The sequence below is a fragment of the Lissotriton vulgaris genome, chromosome 1_2 (assembly GCF_964263255.1).
Source record: "Lissotriton vulgaris chromosome 1_2, aLisVul1.2, whole genome shotgun sequence".
In the NCBI taxonomy this organism is placed as follows: domain Eukaryota; kingdom Metazoa; phylum Chordata; class Amphibia; order Caudata; family Salamandridae; genus Lissotriton; species Lissotriton vulgaris.
Window position 1 is genome coordinate 192,550,268 of NC_141686.1, and position 21,370 is coordinate 192,571,637.

General features: G+C 40.4%; 1 protein-coding gene across 1 annotated transcript in view; it reads right to left on the reverse strand.

The window, feature by feature from the left end:
• The window catches only part of LOC147734890 (alpha-N-acetylgalactosamine-specific lectin-like), a 243,750-nt gene that overhangs the window by 188,169 nt on the left and 34,211 nt on the right, over positions 1–21,370 (reverse strand). Inside the window, exon 4 of the mRNA XM_086952522.1 lies at positions 18,534–18,674. Within this exon, the coding sequence (XP_086808648.1) occupies positions 18,534–18,674 (141 nt within the window). The remainder of the gene's footprint in view (positions 1–18,533; positions 18,675–21,370) is intronic.

Consider the following 21,370-nt stretch of genomic DNA (forward strand, 5'->3'; position numbering starts at 1 on the left):
TAATGTTCCACAGCTGACCCCTCATCAGGGGAACACAAATAAAATTACACCACAGAACATACAATCATGTCTTGGTAAAACACCCATAAAACGGGAACAAATTCCTTTCTGGTTAGTGCAGAAAATTACTCAAATAGAGGCAGTATTTCCGAATACTACCCCTATTGAGAAACACAGAATTCTGACCATCTGCCTTCCAATGGGGGTCGCACCACACGTGGAGGACTTTGACACTTGGGGTACAGTCTTTGCTTCCATTTACACAAAAACACATGGTGTTCCGTCAATGGCGGTAATACCAGATGTGCTAAAACAGATTCAGAATGAATACGGTCCAGAACCTGCTTTAACTCTTGGTATGAAATTACTGAAAGACTTCAAGCAGGTCTCGGCTATATTACTAGCCAATATAAAAGGAGAAGCAGCATCTGTGGCGATCCGCCAGAAGTTGAAGGAAACAGATATAACAGATCAACCAATTGAGCTTGCCAGAAATATAGAAAAATGCTGTGAAGAATTAGGTAGAGAGAGCTTGGGTGGGAAACCAGTAAAACCCCAACTACTCAAAAATCCTGAAAAATTATTTATTAAAAATAATTCAAACATCCTAAAAAGAGCTGGGATGGAAATAAACAATCCACTCCCAAGGAAAAAGTTTTCCAGTCCAGAGGAAGGTCTCCTCAATGGAGGGAAAGAACTCCGACTCGAGAACACCAGTCTCCCCAGAGGGAGCCCTCTGAGAAAAGATATAACCTTAGAAATAGGGATAACTTGAAAAAGCCTGATAGATATCAAAGTATTGATACATGTCCCTCTCGATCTTTTTCGCAGAAATCGGAAAGGAGAGGAGTGTCAGACCCAGGAGAGCACACCAAGTCCAAAGACAAGGAATCTGCTCAAAGTAAAACGTTACAATTTCCAAGAAAGAAGGTAGCCAGTATTAGAGTAATCGAACATGCCGAGAATGAATCACTGACAGAATTTCGACTTCAAAAATATCGACCTACAAGAATATCGAGTCAACAATATCGAGGGCAAAAATATCGACATCCTATCTACAACATGGGAAGTACAAAAATATCGAGAAAAAAAATATCGATGTTAAAAATATCGATGTTAAATATATCGTTTTTTTTTAATATATAAATGTAAAATTAAGTCTATAAGACTAATAAATAAAAGAAACATATTTAAAAGTATCTAATAATATTTAAAAGTAATAAATAATACATATATTAAGAATACATTAATTAAATATATACAGTAAATATGTAATATATATACACTGAACAATAAGTATTAATAATTATTTTACGAATTTATAAATTAATGAAATATATTCTAATTTACTAACACATTTACAAACATAAAAAAGTAACATAAATAAAATGTAAGTAATATAAAAAATAAAATAAATATTTGATATATTAACAATTAATTAAATAAAACGTTGCATAGGGTAAGGGTAAAAATTTCTATTCCTACTCCACAGAGTACAACAGTAGGGAAAACTGACCCTGAACTCAAAAAACACCCCTTTAACCAAGAACTGAAACTGACCCTGAACCCTAAAAATACACCTTTACCCAAAAACTGAAAACTGACCCTGAACCCAAAAAATAACCCTTTACCCAAGAACTGGAAACTGACCCTGAACCCAAAAAATACCCCCTTACCCAAAAACTGAAAACTGACCCTGAACCCTAAAAATACCCATTTACCCAAGAACTGAAAACTGACACTGAACCCTAAAAATACCCCTTTACCCAAGAACTGAAAACTGACCCTGAACCCAAAAAATACCCCTTTACCCAAGAACTGAAAACTGACCCTGAACCCAAAAAATACCCCTTTACCCACGAACTGAAAACTGACACTGAACCAAAAAATACCCCCTTACCCAAAAACTGAAAACTGACCCTGAACCCTAAAAATACCCCTTTACCCAAGAACTGAAAACTGACCCTGAACCCAAAAAAGACCCCCTTAACCATAAACTGAAAACTGACCCTGAACCCTAAAAATACCCCTTTACCCATAAACTGAAAACTGACTCTGAACCCTAAAAATACCCCTTTACCCATAAACTGAAAACTAACCCTGAAACCAAAAAATACCCCTTTACCCAAGAACTGAAAACTGACCCTGAACCAAAAAATACCCCCTTACCCAAAAACTGAAAACTGACCCTAAACACTAAAAAGACTCCTTTACCCAAAATTAATTATTATTATTTAATTAGCAATTAATTAATAATAAACAATGACAAATAAAGTAAATATATTATCACATTAGCTGTAATTATTATAATGTAATAATTAATATTATTTTTTCCCAATTAATTAATTAACAGTAATAAAAAATTATATATCAATAAATAACTCTAATTAATGTTACTTATTAATATTATTTAATTACCAATTAATTAATAATGTAAAATATGTACAAAATAATAATAATTAATTAACTAATTAATATTAATTATTTTCCAATAAATTAAATATAAATTTATAAAAACATATATTAATTAATTAATTATTATTAATATACTCCCCACCCTTTTCCCCTATAAACCCACATCCCGCTACAGAAAATATATATCAATTAATCAATTAATTTTTTTCGCAATTAATCAATATTAATTAGCAATTAATTATAATTAATTAATTAATCCTACTAATCATTAATTAACTTACCATAATTAAATTACTTCCCACCCTATTCCCCTATAAACCCACAACCCGCTACAGAACATATATATCAATTAATAAATTAATTACAATTATTTTCCTATTATTTTCACATAATTACCAATTAATTATAATTTATTAATAAATCCTACTAATTAATAAACAATTTACCATAATTAAATTACTTCCCACCCTATTCCCCTATAAACCCACAACCCGCTCCGGTACAAAAACATAAAAGTTACTTATAACAATATTTATTATTAAATAAAATTTATACACATATAATAGTAATTATTTTAAATAGTTAAATTAAACATATAACACATACATAATAAAAAACTATACAATAATACAAATATCGATATTAGTGTCATCGAAATTAGTAACATCGATATATATGCTATTGATATTACTTACTTCGATATTACTTACATCGATATTAAGTATTTCGATATTACTTACCTTGGGTCGATATTCTGTCCTACGATATTCTTGCCTTCGATATTATGCACCTTCGATATTTCAGACTCGATATTATGGTAGGTCGATATTTACAACTCGATATTTTGACTGTGTACCTCGAGAATACTGAGGACACAGCTGAAAAACGGGGAGTGGGCACAGACAATGCTAGATAGTGCAGCAGAAATCAGCATAGCTTGCAAGATCCTGATGAGTCATCTGGAGACAGTGGGCACAAATGAATACATTCAGGTAGAAACTGCAGATACCAGAGTTAGCGAACCTCATAAGATATACGAAATAACACTGCGTATAGAGGGAGATAAAACTAGAAAAATAAGGGGTCTATTTTGGGATAACCTCTCAAAAGGCTATGACATCCTGTTACGGAAAAAGACTGGCCCCCAGAGTTTGTCAGGGAGTGCCCTCGTGGCAAAGAAATGATTATGCCTGCCTTCTCGAATCACTTTCCGATTCACACTAAATATATATATGCAAGGAAATGGGCAGTAGCCCAGGCACCGGCATTATATAAAAATCATGTAGGATGGGATGAGGACTCTCCTCCTCACAAAATCCAGTTAAAAAGTCAACCGACTGCACAAAGGCAGTACCCAGTTAAGCAAGAAGCTAAAAAACAGGTCAGGGAGATTTTAGATCAACTTGAATACCAGGGGGTGACTGAAACATGCACCTCTCAATTGAACAATCCTTTGTTTCCTGTCTCCAAACCAGACAATTCATATCATCTAGTTTTGGACTACAGACACCTTAACTCATGTTGCAAAACATTTGCAGTACAAAATTTGCATAGTGCTGCACTAATGAATAACATAGTTCGAAAAAAATATACAACGACATTAGACATATCTAATGGGTTCTTTTGTCAAAATATTGCACCAGAAAGCAGGTGCTTGACCGCTTTCTCAATAATGGGGTCACAGAAAAATTTCTGTAGGCTCCCACAGGGATTCAAGAACAGCCCAGGACTATTCTCAGCCAGAGTAACAGAGTTACTACAAATATATGATGATGAGGCATTATCTTACATCGATGACATCTATCTAACAGATGACGACTTGGAAACTCACTTGAAAAGGGTGAACACCATAATACTTGGGTTCGCTGCAGAGGGTTACAAATTCAACTTTAAAAAGTCTCGAATCTGACAGTCTTATTTTTAGGATACAAATTATCAAGTGAAGGAAAAAGCCTAGCGGACAACTTCTTAGAGAAGTGCGCTGTACTCCAAGCACCAAAAACGCTGAAGAACTTACAATCAATTCTAGGCTTCCTGAATTTCGGAAGAACTTACATTCTAAATTATGCGGAGAGGGTTAAACCTCTCTACGAACTAATTAAACCTGATTTTAAACCAATCAACTGGACTCAAAAACACAGAAATTTTGAGATCATTGCAAACAGACATGTTAGCAAAAACAAAATTAGAAACACGTGAAATTATAATCGACCTTGTAATCCGAGTCATCCCAGGGAGATGCGGATTCACGTACCTGACCTCTAATGAGGGAGAAATGGTACCAATAGCTTACAAATCTCAATTGTACACACAAGCGGAAAAAACATTCAGTCTCACAGAAAATACTGTGAAAGCAGTACAAATTGCAATAGCGAATGAACGAGAACTAGCAAACGGCAAAAGGATCACTGTTCTAACAGCAGAATCTGCCTTCGAGGCACTATTCAGCCCGGTAAACCTGCCTACAGTGTCACTGGATCCGAAATGGATACAGTGGGAAAATTCTCTTGCTGCGGAAGATGTGAAATACTATTTTGCCCCGCACATGAAAAAACTGAATGATTTAGATTATGAAAAAGAATACCTTCTGCCAATCGAAATTCTGCCTCTCCAACAGTACTCCTGTATAATCTATACAGACAGATTTGTACAACATTACAACGTAGAAAGTACGATGCAGCCTGTGCGATTGTTAAAGGTCGCTGGCTGTGCGGTAAATTCAGACCGAAAATAACAAAAACTGACTCACTGAGAAAATGTTCGGCTCAGCGAGCTGAAATCAGATCTTTAAAGATGGCGCTTGAAAATGCCGAACGTGAATTCCTGACACTAATCGTGTGCGATTCGCATTTTTGCGTCCATTCTTACAATAATGAGTTGCAGAGCTGGGTTCAAAATGATTACAAAGATGACACAGGTGCCACAATCAAGCATAAAATACTTTGGAAACAGGTAGTTCTTTTACAGAAAGAGCTACAAAAGACTCACGTGATACACACTCTGAGTCATCAACGTGATGGCGTTCACGTTGCAGGGAATTCATTGGCTAATACAGCCATAGCGGAAGCAGCTAAACCGGCTTCCGTAGCCACAAAAAAGCGTTCAGAAAAATACATAGATGGGGAAACCATGCTGGCAGTAAAAACGTCCCTAAAAGGCGACTGTGCAGCACTACCCGTGAACTATCCACTCAATTATGCATACGTAATTGATGCGAACTCCGTTCCTTTTGCTCGAATCCCTGGAGTGGGGGATAGGGTAATTCCAAACACGAACCGGAGGAAGTTATTAATAGCAGACGCACACATGGGTGAAGGTCCAAGGCACAAACAGATAAAAGAATCTCTGACTGAATTACAAGCAGTATACTGGTGACTGGGGATGAGCCTGCACCACTATAAATATGTAAAGAACTGTCCCGACTGCGACAGAGATCGCAGCAGCGAATCAAGCGGAGTAATGCCATGGCCTGGTATGTGGGTAGCGTAATGCTGTCTATATGCAATCCAGCATCCTAATAATTGTTTAAGACTACACTCACTTTAAAAATGTGGCCCCAGCGCTCGGCTGACGCCAAAACTGTTATAAAAGATCTGCGAGTCTTTATCGGCCCATACGCAATTGCCATGTTCCATTCAGACCAGGGTCCTGCTTTCAGCTCTCGAGCTTATAAGGAGGCCATGGCCAGTATGGGCGTTGGGTTGCGATTCTCTTGTCCATCACACCCTGAGGGGAACAGCGTAGTGGAAAGAAAAAACCGAGACATAAAGCAATCTATAACCGCGAAGGTATTAGGTTCGGGTGATGGGTGGGTCAAACATTTAATAAGTGTCCAACTTAGTCTAAATAATTTGCCAAGAAATTCTCTAAAAGGATTCAGCCCGTAAGAACTATTGTTCGGAACTAGAATGCATGTTCAGGACCTCTATAGTCAGGCTTCAGTGGTAAAAGATAAAAATAAAAACTTTGACATCAAAGGCTTGAATGAAACAAGAAAATCCTTAAGCAACATAAAAATAAAGCAACAGCCGACTACCACTGAAGACACACCACCTGTCCCAGCAAGACCTGTCTGGATTCCAAAGATTGGGGATCTGGTCAGAGAGAAAATAGCGATGACGAAGGAATATGGGCCTTCTTACAGAAAAGCAGTACCTGTCTTGGCAAACAACGGAACAAGATCAGTTGTACTACCGCCTCTTGCTGGTAAAAAGGAGAACCGAGTTGTATCAATCGACCTGGTAAAACCACAAGCATGTGGCCTATAATCAACAGTAGGCCCAGTGGACTCCCGAGAAACAACAGAATACCCAAATTTGCAACAATCCAAGAGGTTCAAACTGAAAGACTAATCACATTTGATAAACCTACAGTGCACAGAGAGGGACTATGCAATAATGCCATGGAACTCGTGCCTCTTGAAACACAGATTGAAACAGTTCATCATGAAACACTAGTCTACAATGATGTGGCATCAGAATGTGCTAATGAAAAGCAATTGGAGAAAACAATTCCAACTATTGACAGAACTGCCTCTGGCTACTTCATCAACTTCGATAACTTTTCGGAAGATCAAAACGACCCTGAAGTAACGCCAGAAACAAAGACCTTTAAAGAAAAGGCAACAGAACTCTTTCATCAAATCATAGAAGTATATCTGGATGCACCATTGATTGAGCATTGGATTTTTTCAGGGATACTTATACTCCTACTATGCCTGATTCTAGTTTTAATTTTAGAAAAATTTATTACAGTTCAATGGACACAGCAAGTCAGAACATCAACTCAGTCCTCAAACCACACAAATCATCCCACGTGAAAAAAGAGGACTATCATCAGTAAATGTCACAGCCATTCCAATACCCGGCGGGGTAGTATGGGACAAGACTGATTATGAAGTATATGGCCCGGTCGAGATCTTGAAATATCCTCACCAGTTCAAGGTTTCCTTAAGTGACTTTGTAAAACCAAGTACATTTACTGATGATTGGGATTTTGAAAGTATAAATAATATGATGTCAGATATAGTGCTGTCAGCTGGATTTACAGAACATGAATATTTACAAGGTTCGTCTAATTATGAACAGATTTACTGCTTCTCACATTACGGAGACAATTATTTACATAAATCTGCACAACCTAGAAACGTTTTTAAATATAACCAATGGGAACATTGTGCTACTCCACCTAAAAGTAGTTCAAAAACATTCTATGAGAAATTCCAGTACTTCTCAGGGTTTAATACAAGTGATGCAGAAACGTTTTATTATAAACTGTTGGATAAAACAGGGACAAAAACCATGTTGACAAATACTAAATTGTTATATTCAGAAGCATTTTATGAAAATATGATGACATTTGGTTTTGATTTCTGGAAAAACAACATTGAAACAAAAACCATCTGGGGTACAAAAGATTGGCAGGTACAAGGCCTAGAAGCATTATTTCGAGCCTGCATGATCCCAGAACAAATAATGTTCTTAAATGAAACAATTCACCAAACAACCTGTCTTGGCCTAGCTAAGATTAAAGACCTGAACAAACCGTCTATTCCAAAGCCAATAACAGACAATACAACAACAGATATTGAAATAGACGTATCTAAAATTTTACATCTAAACAGAACACATCCTGATTGGAAAAAGTGGTTAATCTGGCCTACTGACACGAAAAACTGTCAAGATAGATTCCTGAATAAAACACAGGGGTTAAAAATGACCAGACCAGACGCTAGATACTCCCAGAGACAACATCCAGGGATAGTAACAACATACAGTGTAGGGAAGCTGTGCCTTGAATGGCTAGAATCATCCACACTGGCAGAAATTAAACAACACTTATCTTTACTTAAAGATGGTGCTGATTTCCGCGATTTCATTCTGGGACCACGCAAACAGCGCCAAAAACTTTCATAGCGGCAAGTGTATATGCGGCTTACAACGAGGCTTGGAAAGTAACACAAATTGTAACAGCTGAAAAAATACGAGAAATTGATCGTATTAATTTGGGAAAATCACTTTCTGTTGTGGACAATGGGTTAATGACTCTGTCCTCCAGAATATATTCTCTGGACAGTATTGCATCATCTGCCATCGATATAATAGATAAAGACTTGCTAATGATACAACATGACCAGTTGCAATTGCGTTCTATTGTACAGCTAGGCTGGACGCTGCAAAATCTTCGTCAGGCTATGTGCCATGGCGTTTAATCAACACAACGTCATTGTTTTCCATCTTTAACCTTACTGATAAACAAATCAGCTTGGCACAGAAAGGAGCAGACTATACAATCCTGAGCATTGAAAAACCTGAGAGATTGCCATTGACAATATCAGAAAGACCTGTCATTGAATGGATAATACATGGGATTATCACAATTCCGATAACAACTTTCCGATTTAAAAATTGCCTTGAGTATTTACCGACTGGCCAGTATGAACGATTGGGTAAAGGGTACATTAAGTTAAGAAATTACCATATAGACACACATGCTATAGTGACAGCAACAAAAATGTATTTCTTAGTGGTTAAAATTGCAAACATTCACTAAGCGGTATACTTTTGTGCCAGGGTATTAATTTACACGGGGCCTGTGAAGGAACTTCAAACAACCTTTCATGCCACCAACATGTCACACCTGCAACGCAGATAGAGCCTTTCTTCAAGCAGCTCTCTAACGGGAGTTACATTCTAATAATGGATCACAGCTGTTGTGGCCTGATGCCAGGGAAAGCATATCTCGTAAGCGTAACTTCCATGGTCGCTGTATGCAAGCATTGTTTCCAAACGGCCCTGGAGATTCCGAGACGCCGATTTGGCCTCCTTTGAATGTCTCTTCTATACGAATTGATACTTTAAGCAGAATGAAGTCTGTGCTTTTACAGACAACAGTGCCCATAACGTCATCAAAAGAGACGTATGATCTCCAAGTTGCAAGGACAGCTTCGGAGATACATGACCTTTTATCAACAAATTGCCCCGTGCATTTCACAGAAATGCTTAGCCAAATTTTAAATATGTCGGATGCCGTAGGTATCTCAAACATATTTAATACGATTTTTTCGGGACTGTTAACACCATTCAAAGCAATCCTGGGAATTATTCCAAATTTTGTCCATTCAGTCTTTGGCGGCATACCCCTGATTTTACAACTTGTAGCAGGCATTTTATTTTTGACCCTCCTGCTCCGATATGGCAAGCCAAAACACAGACATAACTCCAGCAAGGATGGAAGAAACGATCCTAGCAGTACGCTACCGGGACCGCATAACTAGAGTCCTTGGATTGGCCAGGCTGAGAGATCTGAACATGACCTGGTTTCTTTCATTCAGACCTATATGGCAGACCTGCATCTTACCTGTGCTTCGATGTATGCTATGCAGAGAAGAATGCGTGTTAGACACCTGTCTTGCATTACCATCAGCAGTACCAATGGATATCAATACTTTGCTAAGTCCTGTAACGGCTCACGCATCGTGTTGTCCCCAGCGGCTACCAATCCTGATGATGGCATTCGTTGAGACTCCTGCGCTACGACTAGGTGGCGGCAGTGAAGCGGTACATAAAAGCAACATCACCCAGGTACGGCCTTCTGTGAGCATTGCTGATCCAGAAATCGGTGATAGCAATCATTCTCACACGTGCCAAGTTACAGCATTATCGAACTTGGTCAAACTGTCACCTGAATATGTATACCTATTCTTTGAAAGCTTGTCTGATATGATGTTCTCCCCTGAACAGAAACAATGAATTTTGAAAAACATTCCGGCGCACAGCGTTCCCATGAACTCTGAATTCGGCCATCAGTTTTGATCAACAAAAACTACTGAAAAGCGTTGGAACTCTATTCCCCCGTTCACCATGAAATCTTTTTTTTTAAATTGAACATTTTTTTAAAATATTTACCTTTTTCCTGGCACAAATGCTTTTTGCTTAAAGTAGAACTATTCATAAAGAACAGAACTTCTATTTTTAGTAGATCTAGAGACATAATAACTTTACCTCAGCCTCTAGACAGCAAATGCATTTATATGTGATGAAATAGTCTTGCCCTTCTTTTCTGTATTAAGAGACATTTCATGTGTTATTTTTTTGCAAAATCGTTCAACTGATTACATATGCTATAATTTTTTGAATGATTTCTATGCTTAATAACGTACAGTACCTATACTTTCATGTATTCCATATACGCCATTTCAAATGCAATGTATTTTGGGGTGGGAAGTATTACACGCGCATCTTATTGCTTTAGTTTTAGTAATTTGATGGACATAAATTCGTGGAGTGGGTGTCGTGTTCTATCTAGGACCCTGATCAATATTGTGACCTTATGCCCCTATACGGCTATAATCAATCCATACCCCTATACTGGCATAAACGATAAGAGCCATATTTCAGCCATATTTCAGAAACTCGTCTCTGCAGCTCATTAAAAGTACATGACACAGCAGAAGCCACTATCTTAGATTCCTAGATTACACTCCGAGTTCTTTCAACAGATAAACCCCCCAGCAACCTGGGAAAGCCCCGCTTGCTTTGTTTTTATTAGTAATAGAACTCTAATGAGCACTGTAAGAATGACCAGTTCTTAGTGAAATCTTTATTGACGTCTTATGTCCAAAAACTTACGTCAAACAAGGCACCTTTCAGGTATAAATAATACCAACGTTGCCTTAAGCAAACACAGCGGTGGTGGTGAATAGAGGAGCAGAGCCCAGCAGATGCGAGAAGCCCACGGACGCTGCACCTCCTCCTTCTTGACGCGCTGAGAAAGACGCTGTCTTTTCTCCTGCTGAGAAAATCCAGCCCCGGCATTTCCAGCCTACCCTTGCGGGTGACTGGGAGTCCTGAGAGGAGATACAAGACCTCCAACATTCTATTCCAGAGGTACAGTGTTGACTAAACCCTTAGAGAGAATTCTTGAAGCAAACCCTTGGCAAAACCAACTTAACTTAAGCTACTTACTTACTCCCTCCCAAGTATTAGGCTTAGGTCAGGTACACTGGGGTAAGCGTAGTTAAAAGCACCAGTTGAGTACGTTAGCCAAATGTATATATGAATGTATATATTTTATTCATTTTAACTATCATATGGCTAAGAAACCATATCAATGCTTTTACAGTATTATTTCGCAATCCTCCTTCTACTGTACGCACTTTTTATAATAAAAAGTCTTGCAATTGTGGCAATTCATTTCTCTTGCATGAGAAAAAAGACTGTTCAATAAATAATACCTTTTATTGAAAACGCCCGTCTCTCTATTCTCTGCATCCTGGTGAAAGTAATTCTTGCACAACTGAGTGAGTGAAATAGCTGTCTATTGTTTCACACGACTCTAGAGATTGACACTTATTCTAAGGAGCAAAGTTGTCATATTTATGCGGTTGTTGGAAAACTGAATCCCTTCTTGTCTGTGCCTGGGAAGCTGATCACTTCCATTTTCAGTCAAGAAAGTTTCCAGTGACCTCTGAGCTTGTTGGTACAAACCCAATTAAGTTTAACATAGTCAGTAGAGACCTGGAAGACCGCACTTCTGCGTCTACACTGCTGTTTATGTTATTCCAATCTGCAGGGCCTATAGGGAAAATAGGAACTACACTACAGTTGTGTGCGTGGAGTTGTGTGTGGTGTGTGTGTGTGGTTGTGTGGCTGGTTGTGTGTGTTGGGTTGTGTGTGGGGGTGGGGGTGTGGGGGGTTGTGTGTGCATTGTTTTGTGTGTTTTATGTGGTTGTGTGTGGGTTTGGGTGTGTGTATGGGATTGTGTGTGGGTGTGTGCGATTATGTGTGTGGGGTTGTGTGTGTATGGGTGGTTGTGTGTTGTGTGTGTTGGGTTGTGTGTGTCTAGTGGGTTGTGTGTGTGTTTTGTGTGTTTTATGTGGTTGTGTGTGGGGTTGGGTGTGTGTATGGGGTTGTGTGTGGAGGAGTTGTGTGTGTGTGGGGTTATGTGTGTGGGGTTGTGTATGTGTGGGGGGTTGTGTGTGTCTGTGCGGTTGAGTGTGTGAGTGTGGTTGTGTGTGTGGGGGGGGGTTGTGTGTATGGGGTTCTGCGGTTGTGTGTGTGGGGGGGGGGTTGTGTGTGTGGGTGGTTGTGTGTGGTGTGTGTTGGGTTGTGTTTGTTTGTAGTGTGGGTGTGGGGTTGTGTTTGGGGTTGTGTGTGTCATGTGGGTGTGTATGTGGTTGTGTGCGTGTGCGGGGGTTGTGTGTGTGTGTTGTTTTGTGTGTTTTATGTGGTTGTGTGATGGGTTTGTGTGTATGTATGGGGTTGTGTGTGGGTGTGTGTGTTTGTGTGTGGGGTTGTGTGTGTGTATCTGTGTGTGTGGGGTGGTTGTGTGTGTTTGGTTGTGTGTGTTTGTAGTGGGTTGTGTGTGTGTTTTATGTGGTTGTGTGTGGGGGAGTTGTGTGTGTGTGGGGTTGTGTGTGTGGGGTTGTGTGTGGGGTTGTTTGTGGGGGTTTTGTGAAATAGAATAAGAGTAAAAGCATGAAAGGGGGATTGGGAAAACAATGCAGGGCAAGCAATTGAGAGAGTCATAGGGGCTGATTCACAGAACTAATCTGAGATAAATTCCTAAACTTACTACCGATAGTCATAACGTTAGGATTTTGTCTCAGTTTAGTAGTAGTAAAGTTAGGAGTCCTAACTTTACTATGCCTTCCGTGAATACCAAAAGTAGTAAGTTTAGAATTTTATCTCAGATTAGTTCTGTGATTCAGCCCCATAGTAACTGGGCGTACTTAAGTATCATATATCGCCAATAAATTATTATACTGCTGAAAGTAGTTAATTTTTGGTGGACCTGTGTTCAGTATACTATACATGAATTTCCTACAGTAAAATGTATGGTAAACTTTGTGTCCTTTCAGAGCATTATTTAACCTCTCTGGAAAACCTCACACTTTCAATCTAAAGTGATGACATACGATAAAGGTAAGGTACGGGAGAAGATGTTTGGCTCATGTTGCTTTATTTTGTTGCAACCCCTCCTCGGTGTCTTCACCCACCCCCTATAGCCATTTTCACAAACCCCTTTGCCACCACACATCCCCAGTGTTTTGCATCACTCACTCGAGGTCCGGCGACTCCAAACCAATGGCTAAGCTTGGAGCTTCATCTAGGAGCCACAATTAGTTATGAAGGCTACTTTCTTTTGTTTCAAACCGGCTTTTCTACAGGACCCTGGATCTACGTGACCAGTTGCTTATTGTCAAGCTTGGAGCTCCATCTTGTGGACACACTTTGAATCTGAAAGGTATCTTGTAAATCTGACTTCTGATGCAGGAACGTTGATCTACAATACATGTGTGTCTATGATTTTCTTTTATGTACGCTTCTCCAACATCCTTTTTACGCCTTGAGTATGTATAGGCTATCTTGTAAGACTGACTTTTGCTGCAGGTACTTGAACCTACATTATATGAGTGTCTTTAGTTTTAATGCACTTTCTACAATATTGTGCTTCCTCCTTGTGAAAGTGACTTACTGACTGGGTTTAATTTACACTACCCACCTCACTAGGGCCCCTCACGCTTCGTTACGCTGCTCACCTCGCCAGTCTCTGTCTGTGGTAGCACTCCTGTGTCTTGTGCCCTCAACTGGAAACCAACCAAGATCATGCTGATTACAATGCTCCCCCATAAACCTCTCGACACTGCACAGGTCAGATATGGGCCCAACTTCTGGACTACCGATTATCCTATAAATGTCTCAAAAAATGTGAAGAAGAATCTCAAACACAAACTTCTAATACAACACCCTGAAACTCTAATTGCGGATACCTACAACAATTTGGCCAATGGCTACATGAAATCAAATTTTGGATTCTATTCTAAACAGCCATCAAAATGGAGAAACAGCTCCGTCTCCTCCTGCAAGTTACCAAGACCATCAAGATACCTTACGGAACTAAACTGACGGCATCCCCCTCCTCTTCTTTTAAAGGTGAAATGGATATATCCATTTTCAATAAAGGTAACATCCTTATAAAAGCGACCAACCCTCTCCTCTCCTTATTTGACTATCACTTTCTGTCACTTTTGAAACTGCTAGCTCCGCAGGGAGATCTGATTCAGTTGCCTTCTCCCCACGGCCTCCTTCTTCCGCAACCAACTGGACCATGCTAAAAACAGACCTAGGGAGCTCTTTAACATTTTTAAACAACCAACTACATCAGCACCCCCTCCTGCTATAATCGACACAAAAGAACGTTGTGAAAAAATCGCTAGCTTTTTCGCTGACAAAGTCACAAAAATTGAGCAAACCTTCTTGCAAGTCTCCTCTACTCCCTCCATCTTTCCAACCTTCGCCATCCCACCTCCCCAAACAGCTGATCTAGCTCCAGAGCTAGTTTTGGACCAAACAACCACGATAATAGCCAACGCTACATGAATCTCGCCAAATTGATAAACAGCGCCAACTGGTCGGACTTCAAACCCTTGACTAAAAAGGAAGTCGTCAATATAATCATGAAGCTAAAGCCAACAACCCATGCCAATGATCCCCTCCCATCCATGATGGTGAAAAGTCTCAACCACATCATCGCCCCGTTCTGCACTCTCATCATGAACACATCTCTCACCATGGGTTGTGTGACGATTTTGCTCCAACTAGGACAAATCACACCTATCCCCAAAAATACCAGGGCTGATCTCAACGATCTCCACAACCTCAGACCTATCTCCAACTTCTGGTTCCTTGCCCAGACTTTGGAAAAATGTGTCTTATAGCAACTTAATCATCATATACAAAACTTCTCCTTCCTTGACAAAGGCTGTAGTACTGAAACCGCCATGCTGAACCTATCGGATGACATCTACAGAGACTAAGATGAGAGTGACATCTGCCTACTTATTCTACTTGACCTATCAGCAGCATTCGATTCGGTCAATCACTCAGCCCTACGTGGCGTTTCAGTTTGAATGACACTGTACTGAAATGGTGCTCTTACTTCCTTCAACACCGCTCGCAACAAATCAAAATCAACTCTTGCCTCTCTAAACCCACTCGGATCAATGTTTACATGCCTCCAGGCTCAATTCTATCCACCTCCCTTTCAAATCTCTTTATGGAAACAGTCAACTTTACTACAAAATAAAATCATGCAGTGACATTCAACATCTTAATGACACATGGAACAAATTACAATCCTGATTTCACACAAATCACTTAAAGCTGAGCCACATCAAGACAGAAGGTATTCTTTTCTTCCCTTAAAGTAACCTCCTTTCAATACACGAATGGCTCATCAACCTAAATGTTTTAAAGTGCTATCTTACTTTATCAAACTCTGCACAATCCCTTGGCTTTGTCCTGGACAACAAAATGTCAATGAAAGAGCACATCAAGAATACAGCAAAAGAAGCACTGTACACACTCAAAAACCTCAAGAAACTTAAACCATTTATTCCTGCAGATGATTTAAAAAATGTGGTGCAATCTCTGGTCCTTTCCAAACTAGACTATGGTAATCCCACTCTCATTGGGATGCCTAAAACTCACCTCACCCCCTGAGATCTGTTCTTAACATGGCAGCCCGAGTCATCTTAGACGTTAAACGGTTTGAGCAAATCACTCCTATATTCAAGAGCCTCAACTAACTTCCTATTGAAGGAAGGTATACTTACAAGACTGCATGTATCATCCACAAAGCCCTTCACTCTCATACACCTAACTACTTCAAAAACAAGCTGACGAAAGCAGGAACCACAAGATCATTGAGAAGCTCCAATACTCTTCTGCCCCTACCTCCCATCCTAAAAAAGACAGCAACCAAGTTGCGCTCTTTTTCTGGAAATGCTCCAAGAATATGGAACTCCCTACCATGTGACCTTCGATGCAAGCCTTCCCTTGCTTCAAGAGAAACCTGAAACTCCTACTCCTTTAGCTCCTAGTCTACGAATCTCAGTAAAATATCGCTTTATCAGACCTAGACACTCTGTCTGATGCTCGGTTCACTTTTTCTTTATTGTGCTTCTCTGACTTTTAGTTCCTCTCTAATGCTGTCTCTATAGTTGGTCACTCAACTTGCACCTTTGATGGGAACCATGTGTCTGTTGAACTACTGTCTCATATGTTTATTGCGTGCCTGCATTTACTGTTTCTTATCATGACCTTGTAAAGCATTCTGACACCTACGGGGCTAGCTAGCGCTATATAAAACTTATATAAATAAAACAAATAAATAGGGAAATATCTGTCTTAAGTAAAATACACTTTAGGTCAGATGTACACCATTCTGGTTGCAAATAAAGACCCAGGGCCTCATTTATGAGAAATGACGCATCGCTGCGTGAAAGCAGCGATGCATCACTTCTCAGTGCGCACTCCTTGCGACATTCCTGATGCGTCATATTTAATGTATGACGCATCATGTCGCAAGGAGTTACCGATACGTCAGTATTTCTGATGTATCTGTAAGCGCAAAAGTGACGCATTGCTGGAGTGTGTCACAAAAGTGACGCAACTCCAGCAATGCGTCATTTCACATGGGGCAAGCCCCATGTGAAAGGGCCTGCGTCAGTCTTACGCCTGCTGTGAGGCAAGCGCAAGATTTTGACGCAACGGTGTCCTGAAAGTGACGCAGTGAAATCTCATAGATTTCACTGCGTCACTTCTACGACCCTTCCTTGCGTCAATACGCCCCCCTTGCATACATTATACCTGGCGCAGGTATAATGTGGCGCAGGGGTTTACAAAGTGACACATCTACCTAGATGCGTCACTTTGTAAATATGGCGCAACAAGGTGCATTTTTTTACGCTACTGGCGCGGCACAAAAAGTGACGCACCGGCGGGGTAAAAGTGACGCGCTGCCTCATAAATGAGGCCCCCAATTTGCACCCATTGTTGCGACCAGAAACTTAATTTGCAAACTGGCCTATCTACTATTAAGCAGGATCACAAAATAAGGAACTGGAGTAAGTTGCAGATGGATCTACCTCTTTAAAATTTTGTAAGGTGGGTTTCAAATGTCAGCTCCCTGCCATTGGTGATCTGTAAGGGCCAGCAGATCATCAAGCAGCCCAATTGCCATAATGGAAAGATGGATGCTTTAATATGAGAGTCAGTAACTTTTCACTGGCTTGTGACCAGAAATGCAGTTGCACACCATTGATACATATGGTATGGATTCATAATTTGGAAGGGACGTGCACAGTATGCCTCTTTCAAATGGCGAACGGGTATCCATGCACAACCCATTAAAGGAGTTGATAAGACTGAGTCCTAAAATCGATCAAGTATTTAAGAAATACCCTTGTGTTATCCAATTAAATGGATTCAACTGTTTGAGACCGCAACATAGCTTAGTACATCTGGCCTTTTTTCATAACTGCCACTGCAAGAGCGGTCATGCCTTTCTGCATGAGAAATAAGCCCGGGCGGTTAGCTCTGCTCCGCCATCATGGTTTACGTAGTTTTGCCTACTCTGTGTTCTGTTGTGAACACGGAGTTTAGGCAAATCTACAACTCCATGGCGATGTGTAGTTATTCGCCCCCTCCACACTCCCACAGTAATTATAAAGTAATTAGAAAGGCACTTAACCTGCAGCGGCAGCTTCCTCCTTGCCATGGACGCTCCCCTTCCTCCTCCTCGCCGTCCTGTTTCACTGATAACCCCTACGTTGTACGTCCTGTGAGTGTGCATGTGGACGTGCAAGACTTACAACTTAGCGTTTATCTAAGAAGAAGGACGGTGGGAACCAGGAAGGAGAGCAGCCATGGCGAGGAGGAGGCAGCCATGGCTGGTAAGTGCCTTTTTTATTACTTTATAATTACTTTGGGAGGGGTAAGGCACGTAGTGGAGCAGAGAGAAGTTCTACTGAGTTGTTTTCCAACTCCGTAGATCTTCCCATAGAGGCGCTCCACCTGCTCCGCCCAAGGTTAATAAGAACCTTGATCAAAGAGGTAATTGAACATCGCTTGTATATTTGCATTCTAATGGATGGATACCAAGCACTCTGGCTAAGGCGAGAGTGAGCTTATAGACCAAGAGACTACATTACCAATAGGGATGAAGTATCAAGCATAACATAGAAAACTATATATGTTAGACATTTGAAATGTGCATAAAGATTGGCACACACCAAACTAATATTCATATCAAGGAGAATGAAAGACACTCACTTGGAAGCTGTCATGAACTCCTATCCAGTAGGCGCCTTTGTTGAAAGGATCGGCTGGTTTTCCCATCAGAACAAATACAAAATCATTTTCTTCTTGGCTGTGAATGGAGGCCAGGTGAGAATTGTAGGAGAGACAGGTTGCCTTGAAAAGACAAACAAAATGTACATCAGATTAGACACAGGGAATGGCGCCTGATTCTATAATGTAGTGTTATTGTTATAATACAATGATAATTCTTGACTTTCATATTCAGCCAGAAAGACAGATGTGCTGCGTTGAGAGGAGAAGCAGCACCAGATTGATGAAGGTGCTCTCTTCCAAAAGCTCTGATGAACTTGTAGGCAGCCAAGCACCTCATATACACTTTTGCATTATAATGCTCTGTGTGAGATGATGTCTAACATAGATTTTGTACTGCAAGGGTACTCTCACAGTGCAAAATGCTACACTTTGACATACTTTGCATAAGTGCTATATAGTACAGCACAATAAGACATTTTGAAAAGTGTTGAGGTAAAAATTGTTTCTACTACTTTGTATCAAAAACCATGATTGGTTGTGTGGGAATGCTGATGCGGCAGCCATTGGATGCCTTCTTGATGCAAAGTAACGCAAAGTAGTGCAAAGCTTTGCTTCATGTTTCTTTTAGGCAAATTTCCAGGACAAAATAAGTTTTGCACTGAAAAGTAAATACCTCAACACTTTGCCCTCATGTGCTTCACTGTTGGATACTTTGCACTGGTACACTATTACGTATTAAAAGCCATAACAACACCTTTCAGGACAAAGTCTTTGCAGTAAAGATATGGAAGCGGTTAACCACATGTAGACATATCATAATAATACAAGAGGCCTGGGGTTTCTTCTTAAACATAGGGAGATGGTATGTGAATTAGCAGACAGTCTGGTAAAATACTTCCAATACTTAACACTGATTGTATATGGCTTCCTTGATTTTCAATATCTTACAAATCACAAACAGTGGAGCTTGCAGAGTACAAAATGCACTACCACTGTGTAGCAATACTGATAACTACTGGATTTTGTTGGTAAGAGATTACAAAATGCAAGATTCCTATTCATCTTAAGTCATGTCACTAAAATGCTAGTTCAAGAGGACTGGAATATGCTTTGCAAACCTTACCATGAAGAAAGTGGCAGGGCTTTTTATTAACATTATGTCTCCCAAAAGGCTGACACCAGCATGAGGCTAGGTTGCGCAGATATGTCCTGCCCACACTGAAGTTGGTGCTGGAAAGAATAAACAATCAACAAATAAAGAAAGACTGAAATGTAGGCTATGAATCCTTCTTTCTCCTCAAATGTTCCTCTTTGGAAGAGTGTGTCCAGCACCAGCTTTCAAGATCTAAGCAGTGGGTGTTGTTATAAAACGTGCAGCAGGTGTCTTGCACCGGGGCCCAGCGGTGGATGTATTTGACTACCCAACTAAGGCACAGTTTCCATTTTCCTTCCTTTAAGTAGGGTTTATGACTCTCTTGCTTTGCCTCTGTTCATGGATAGAGACAATCGCTATATCCATGATGCTGACCCTGGCAATGCACATTTTAGGCTGGAGCACAGTCTTAGCTTAGCAGCGAAGCATGTGAGGCATCGCGTCTTGGTAGGTATCATGCCTGAATACATGGCATCTCAACAAGGAATGCATTCAGCTGCAGTGCAAAGCGCACATCTTGGCCGAGATTGAGAGCTCTTCAGTAGGTCTTCATCAGATGTGAGCACAGAACAGCAGCAGGAAGCCACCTATTGCTATTGGCACACAAATACATTTGTTGTGCTGAGGAGTGTGCGTGTTTGTGGCAGGAAACCCCTAAGATTGCCTGGCTGAGTGACTCTTGCATCCATGAGCAAAGTCAGTCCAGGCAATGAGATACCTGGACACTGTGAGTTGGTTCCACGAAAGGGGGAATTACACCGGAACATACTAGTCTGAGTGATATGAGCATTGGTCCCCACTGTATTCAGTGTGTGTGGGTTCTTACAGCTTTTAAAACAAAACTCCCGCAAGGTATATACTTTGAATGTCCTTATGTATTGTACTTATGTAGGGACATTGCATGAGTGACTATAGGGGTGCTTCTGTGAGCGGTGAATGCAGAGACATCCCCAGCACAGTCTATATGAATTGAGCAATATGAGATATGTGATTGGAGAAGCCTTGTTCTTCCACAGGCCTACAGGAACAGTGCCAGCAGGTCAGATGATAGGCCTGTTTATTGAGGCTACTGAGGTACAAGTACTGCTGTAGGTCTGCACGTTTCTAGATGAATGTGTTACTAGTCCCCCAGTGTTTCGGAATTAGGATGTCACATGGAAGAGTACACTAATCCAGTGCTCATGGGTTGTGGGAAGGGTCTCTCATTCTCTTGTGCATTAATGATGAATCTGTTGTGTAATTTGTAATTTGGAGATATTTAGAAAAATGTTTAGATAGGAGGCTGGATAGGGTCCCTGAAAGTGGATACTAGCAGTCAACCGAGAGTGCAATGCTGGGTGCCCCTTTTGGGGGGGGGGGATACAGGCAGTGTGAAAAAGCACTGGGGAGGCAGAATAGTATGAGAGATAGAGGTTCATTTGTAGATATTGTGAGCATCATATGTATCTACTCAGCTGCTCAACAGGAGAGTGCTGCATAGTCAGTATGGAGGAAGTTCAAAACTTGGCACTTCATATTATCCATGCGGGGGGAGGGAGGGCTGTAATTGTTTCCTTTTATTTCTTCATTTATTCAGGCTTTGTCCCACAGAAATGTGTGTTGCAAAGTGATAAGTTGCTCTCTGTGAGTAGGTCCTTTTGTTTTGTAGAGAGCCAAGTTTTGT